General features: G+C 35.0%; 1 protein-coding gene across 1 annotated transcript in view; it reads right to left on the bottom strand.

Moving 5' to 3' along the window:
- Positions 1-756: 756 nt before the first annotated feature.
- The window catches only part of LOC106880337 (zinc finger protein 271), an 11030-nt gene continuing 5066 nt past the window's right edge, over positions 757-6720 (bottom strand). Inside the window, exons 2-3 of the mRNA XM_052978033.1 lie at positions 4567-5717; positions 757-1879 (exon numbers count right to left, since the gene is read on the bottom strand). Of these exons, the coding sequence (XP_052833993.1) occupies positions 1041-1879; positions 4567-5278 (1551 nt within the window). The 5' untranslated portion in view covers positions 5279-5717 and the 3' untranslated portion in view covers positions 757-1040. The remainder of the gene's footprint in view (positions 1880-4566; positions 5718-6720) is intronic.

Genomic DNA, 6720 nt, shown 5'->3' with positions numbered 1-6720 from the left:
CTGGGAATCGAAGCCGCGAATCCGCTGCCCTAACCACTGGGCCATTGCGCCTCCACTGGACATAAACTTAAGTGCAAATAAATATATGTGTGTGTAAGTCGTCTAAGAGTCCACAAGTCATGAAAAAATGCTTCTGTACATCTGTCAATAGAGTGGGTATATCATTGAAAGTGTACAGTCTTATATATATCCATTACACCCAATCTTAATTGATTTCTCGTTAAGGATTCAACGGAGTGTTATGTATCAATCCTATTATGTAACCTCATGTTCTGAACCTGGAACCATGTGGTTGGTAAGCAAGCTACTTACCACAGCCACTCCTGTGCCTATAACTTTGCCTCACCAGTGACTGTTCCGGAGAATAGACTTACGTTGTTATAGACACCACATTCATATTTTCTCCCTTTCTGTATCACTGTACATATATGCCTTGTTCTATTTGATGGGGTACCTTTCATTGCTGCGACAGAAATCTTTTATCATCTATTTTGTCTCCCACAAAACGACTTGTAGGGGTCTGCCTGTCGCGAACTCTGGAGAACTTCTCTCTATTATATATACATACATACATATGAACCTAGCAGGTAACAGCTAACCTTCAGACACTATTTTAGACCCCCATTATGTCTACCATCTAACTGGTTGGTATTGGCACAATTTGTCTCTTGCTCTATCACGCCAATATGCAAAGAAAATGGATGTTAAAGGATGATGATAACGATGATGATGAAAACACAACAAAGACAAAAGCAATGTCACTTAAAACTTTTATTCATTATTCCCATTCCTTTAATCTCTCAGAACAAATTTCTCAAAAATCCAGCACAATCATCCTCAGAAATCAAAGTCATTGCTGTGTTGATATATTTAATTACATACATGATATTAAGGTTGATTTTCATGAATCTCATATTGATATTGATGAAACTGAAGTTGATAACATCAAGCTTGAAGAGGAATAAACCCTGTCTTTTAGCAGACAAAATATTCATAACCGTTGTTTTTTGTAATAAATTTTGATATTGATACTGTCACACCTATGTATGAATATTCAGATGTTTACTTAAGTGGCCTTTTCGAAAGAATGACTCGCTACAGAAATCACAATGATATGGCTTCTCTCCTGTATGAATGCGCTTGTGTCTGGTTAAATTGCCACTTTCAGAGAATGATTCACCACAGATATCACAATGATATGGCTTCTCTCCTGTATGAATACGTTTGTGCCCAATTAAAGTAGAATTCTGGGAAAATGATTTACCACATATATCACACTGATATGGTTTTTCCCCAGTATGAATAAGTTTGTGACCAGTCAAATAACTATTTCTGGAGAATGATTTACCACAGATATCACAATGATATGGCTTCTCTCCTGTATGAATACGTTTGTGACCATTTAAAGTGCTATGTCCAGAAAATGCTTTACCGCAAATATCACAATGATATGGCTTCTCTCCTGTATGTGTAAGGTTGTGTTTAGTTAAGTCACCACCTGCAGAGAATGATTTACCGCATATATTACAATGAAATGGCTTCTCACCTGTATGAGTACGTTTGTGACTAATCAAGTCACCACTTTGAGAAAATGATTTACCACAGATATCACACCAATGTGGCTTTTCCCCTGTATGAATAAATTTGTGACGGGTTAAAGTGCTCTTTTCAGAAAATGATTTACCACAGATATCACACTGATATGGTTTTTCACCAGTATGCTTACGTTTGTGCCTACTCAAATGACCATTTCTAGAGAATGACTTACCACAGATGTCACAATGATATGGCTTCTCTCCTGTATGAACCCGTTTGTGACGAGCCAAAAGACTATTGTGAGAAAATGATTTACCACAGATATCACAGTGATATGGCTTCTCTCTTCTATCAGTGATTTTTGGTTTAGTTAAATTATTCATTATGAGAGAATAATTTTTTATACATATCACAAGGATAGTGTCTTTTTAATTTATATGAACGTTTGCATTCAAATGCGTCAGAGAATAATTAAATGTTATGTTTCTTTCATCAGTGTTCTTACTTAATATCTAAAACAGAAGATATAAATTGGTTAACTCTTTTGTAAAGTTACCCAAACTTAACCTGTAAATTCATCATCATCTCTACATTCCAGACAAAGAAATGTTGCTGTTAATTGCATTGTCCAGAAGAAATTTTTTCCCATTATTCGTCAAAGATTTCATTTATATAAAGAGTTTGATGCATTGATGATTGTGGCTTATAAATATATCGTCTTCCTTTAATCGATGAAAGTCAATAAAAATATCAGAGGCACATCTGAATGAAGAAGTTTCTTTTGCATCAACACGGAATGATATTCTGAAATAGGAAAAAAGGCAGTAAGACTATAGTTAAATGACATAATAATTGAACATTGCAAATATTACACCAACACTTTTATCCATATAATTTGTATGTCTGCATGGGTCAGAATCCATTGAGACATTGTAACTTTTACAACATTCTATATATAGATGAATCGGTTCTACATTTCTTTAATAATTTATCTCTTTCTCTCTTTTTTCTTTCTTTTCTTTTCTTTCACCTGTGAAGTGGCATGGCTTAGTGGTTAAGGTGTTTGACTCACGATTGTAAAATTGTGAGTTCGATACACACTGGCGCATCGAGTCTCCAAGCTATTTTATTTCACTTTGCATCAGTCCACTCAGGGAGGAAAAATGAATTTAACCTGTAATTCAAAGGGCTAGTTTTCTCACACTGTGTCATGCCATATCTCCCTGATGACTATGTTAAGAGTCAACATGTCATCTGTGGAGTACTCAGCCATTTGCATGTTAATTCCAGGCTTTGGTCGGCCCGAGACAATAGTAGAAGACATTTGCCCAAGGTGCCACGCAGTGGGACTGAACCCAGAACCATGTGGTTGGTAAGCAAGCTACTTACCACACAGCCGCTCCTACGCCTTATATTTAAGTTTGCTACATATTCTATCAAGTCCATTTGCCCTACCACTAAGTCACACAAATATAAACAGACTAACACCCATAGTTGAGCGCTGTGTGTTGGAGAAGAGGACAAACATACACATAATTGTATAAATGATATACTTTACATGTACCAAATACCCTCACAAGGCTTCAGTTGGCCCAGGGCAAAACATTTGCCTGAAAGCATCTACATGGTTCAATATCCTTAATTTGATATTTCAGAAATATTTGGCTGCTATTTCCAGCAGTTTCTGTAACCTGTGTAAAAGTTCCTCTACTGAACAAGGTCATCACTATTGTCATCATTTTAACAAACACTTTTCTATTCTAGGCTTGAATGGGTGAGATGGATCATATTGATGCAGATAATATAATATATATATGTACGTATGTTTGCATGTATGTATATACGAATATATGTTACCTGTTGTCCTTTATATATGTATGCATACATACATATATAAAATTTATTAATAAGGGTAGAAATTGATATTAATCAATTAAAACCAGTGGTCTAGCATATTTAAAAACATCCAAAGATTAAAATTATATTACATACAAAAATAAGAGGAATGACCAGCAAAAGTGGACTCCTATATGCTAGAAATAGATGCCGAATCATCTAACCACGAAGAATATGTTCTCAATAAAAATTTAGCGAGACAACAAATTTTTACTAAGAACATATTCTTCGTGGTTAGATGATTCGGCATCTATTTCTAGCATATAGGAGTCCACTTTTGCTGGTCGTTCCTCTTATTTTTGTATACATACATATATATTTATGTATATAAAGCACACAGCCCACATTGTAAACTGGTTAGGGTTAGGAAGGGCATACAACCAAAAGGAAAAAAAAAAAAAAAACCAGCTGAATCAGACTGGAACAAGTGCAGCACTATGGCTTTCCAGCTCATGTCACACTGTCCTGCCCATGCCAGCATGGAAAAAATTGTTACAAGGTGACGATGATGATGATGAAAACACAACAAAGACAATATCAATGTCAGCTTAACCTTTTATTCTTTATTCTCCCATGACAAATTCCTCAAAAATCCAGCACAATCATCTCTAGAAACCAAAGTTAGTTTAGTGTTGATCTATTTCCATATACGATTTACCACAAACATCACATCGATATGGCTTCTCTTCTCTCTGAATGCATTTGTGTTTAGTTAAGTCTCTTCCTTCAGTGAATGATTTACAACAAACATCACATCGATATGGCTTCTCTTCTCTCTGAATGCATTTGTGTTTAGTTAAGTCTCTTCCTTCAGTGAATGATTTACAACAAACATCACAACGATATGGCTTCTCTCCTGTATCAGAGTTTTTTTGGTTTAGTTAAATTATTCATTATGAGAGAATAATATACACGTTATTCAGGTTGATATTCATGAATTTGATGTTGATATTGAAGAAATTGAAGTTGATAATGTCAAATTTGAAAAGGAAAAAAAAACTATGCCATAATTGTTGTCATGTAATAAATTATAATATTCATATGGTTAAACTCGTGTGTGGATCCTCATATGTATAATTAAGTGGCGTTTTTGAGAGAATGACTTACCACAGGTATCACAATGATATGGCTTACCACCTTTATGAATACGTTTGTGTACTGATAACTCACTGCTCTGACAAAATGATTTACCACAGATATCACAATAATATGGCTTCTCACCTGTATGAATACGTTTGTGTGATTTCAAGTGACCAGATTCAGAAAATAATTTACCACAGGTATCACACTGATATGGTTTTTCCCCAGTATGAATACGTTTGTGATTAGTCAAATTACTATTTTCAGAAAATGATTTACCACAGATATCACAATGATATGGCTTCTCTCCTGTGTGTATACGTTTGTGACTAGATAAAGTGCTATTTTCAGAAAATGATTTACCACAGATATCACACTGATATGGTTTTTCCCCAGTATGAGTACGTTTGTGCCTGGTCAAGTGACTATTAGAAGACAATGATTTACCACAAATATCACAGTCATATGGTTTTTCCCCAGTATGAATACGTATGTGACTAGTCAAGTGACTACTACGGGAGAATGATTTGCCACAGGTATTGCAATGATATGGCTTCTCTCCTGTATGTGTACGTACGTGACTGGTCAAGTGACCACTTTGAGAGAATGATTTACCACAAACATCACATCGATATGGCTTCTCTTCTCTCTGAATGCACTTGTGTTTAGTTAAGTCTCTTTCTTCAGTGAATGATTTACAACAAACATCACAATGATATGGCTTCTCCCCTGTATCAGAGGTTTTGGGTTTAGTTAAATTATTCATTATGAGAGAATAATTTGTCGTACATGTTATGTTACAATGATATTATTTTTCTCATTTCTATGAATATATTTGTGTTGCTATTTTCAGAGTATAATTTAATGCTATGCTTCTTTCATCTGTGATTTCGCTTGATATCCAAAACAGCAGATGAAAACTGTCAACTCTTTTGTAAAGTTATCCAAGTTTAATTAACCTGTAAAACAATCATCTCTTCTATATTCCAGACAGCGAAGACAAGAAAATATTGCTGTTAATTCCAACATCCAGAAGAAATATTTTGCTGTTTCTTTTCACAGATTTCATTTACATAAACACTTTGATGTATTGATGAAAGCTCCTTATAAATATATCGTCTTCCTTTAGTTAATGAAAGTTAATAAAAATATCAGAGGCACATCTGAATGAAGAAATTTCTTTTATGTGAACAGGATGTAATATTCTGAAACAGGAAAAGAAGCATTAAGATGAAGAGGATAGTTAAAAGACACAGTAATTCAAAATTCAAAAGTCGATCTCGGCGGAATTTGAACTCAGAACGTAGCTGCAGACGAAATACCGCTAAGCATTTCGCCCAGCGTGCTAACGTTTCTGCCAGCTCGAGTTCACATAATTCTATTATATACTGGGAAAATCGTTGGCATGCCGGACAAAATACTTAACAGCATTTTAATCCGAGGTTCACTTTGCCTTTCATCCTTTCGAAGTAAATAAAATAAAAAGCACTGCAGCACTGGGGGGGGGGGTCCATGGAATCGACTTACGCCCTCCCATTAAATTTCAGGAATTGTGCCTAAATTTAAAAAGGTCATCATCGTCGTTGTTGTCGTTGTTATTTTATTCACCTCGAAAGGAATTAAAGGCTAAGTCTACTTTGGCCTAAAGTCCTAAGTTCAAGTCCGGCCAAGAGCGACTTTGCCTTTCATGTATGTCGCAAAATACTGTGTTCTGTGTAACCGACTTCTCTCGCTCATCTCAAAAATCGCTGGTCCACGTCAGCATAACTATAATTATTATTATAACCGTAAAGTAAATCTTTGTCAACTTGCAGTTTTATCAGTGTCTCATTAACAAGAGGACAACATTAACTAAGGCAAAAGAAAGCCAATTAATGTGGTATTATTCAATCGGTTTCCTTTTGACGAATTAATTACGCCACTTCACACTCATTTTACAAGTTAATTTCCTTTATATCACATGTAACAGTCAATCATAGGTTTCCATAAACAAGAGATCGATATTTCAGTTTGGAAGTTGTTATTTAAGACGAGGAAATGTATTTTCCTGATGTTATGTTTTCGTTACGAAATAATTACTCTAACATCGAGAGGTTCACGTAATTCTATTATTTACATTATTATTAGTAGTATTATTATCACCATAACAGCCTTAAAGTAAATCTTTGTCAACTTGCAGTTTTATCAGTGTCTCATTAACAAGAGGAC

The sequence above is a fragment of the Octopus bimaculoides genome, chromosome 29 (genome assembly GCF_001194135.2).
Source record: "Octopus bimaculoides isolate UCB-OBI-ISO-001 chromosome 29, ASM119413v2, whole genome shotgun sequence".
In the NCBI taxonomy this organism is placed as follows: domain Eukaryota; kingdom Metazoa; phylum Mollusca; class Cephalopoda; order Octopoda; family Octopodidae; genus Octopus; species Octopus bimaculoides.
The sequence above is the reverse complement of the archived record's forward strand: the minus strand, read 5'-3'. Positions and strand labels throughout refer to the sequence as shown.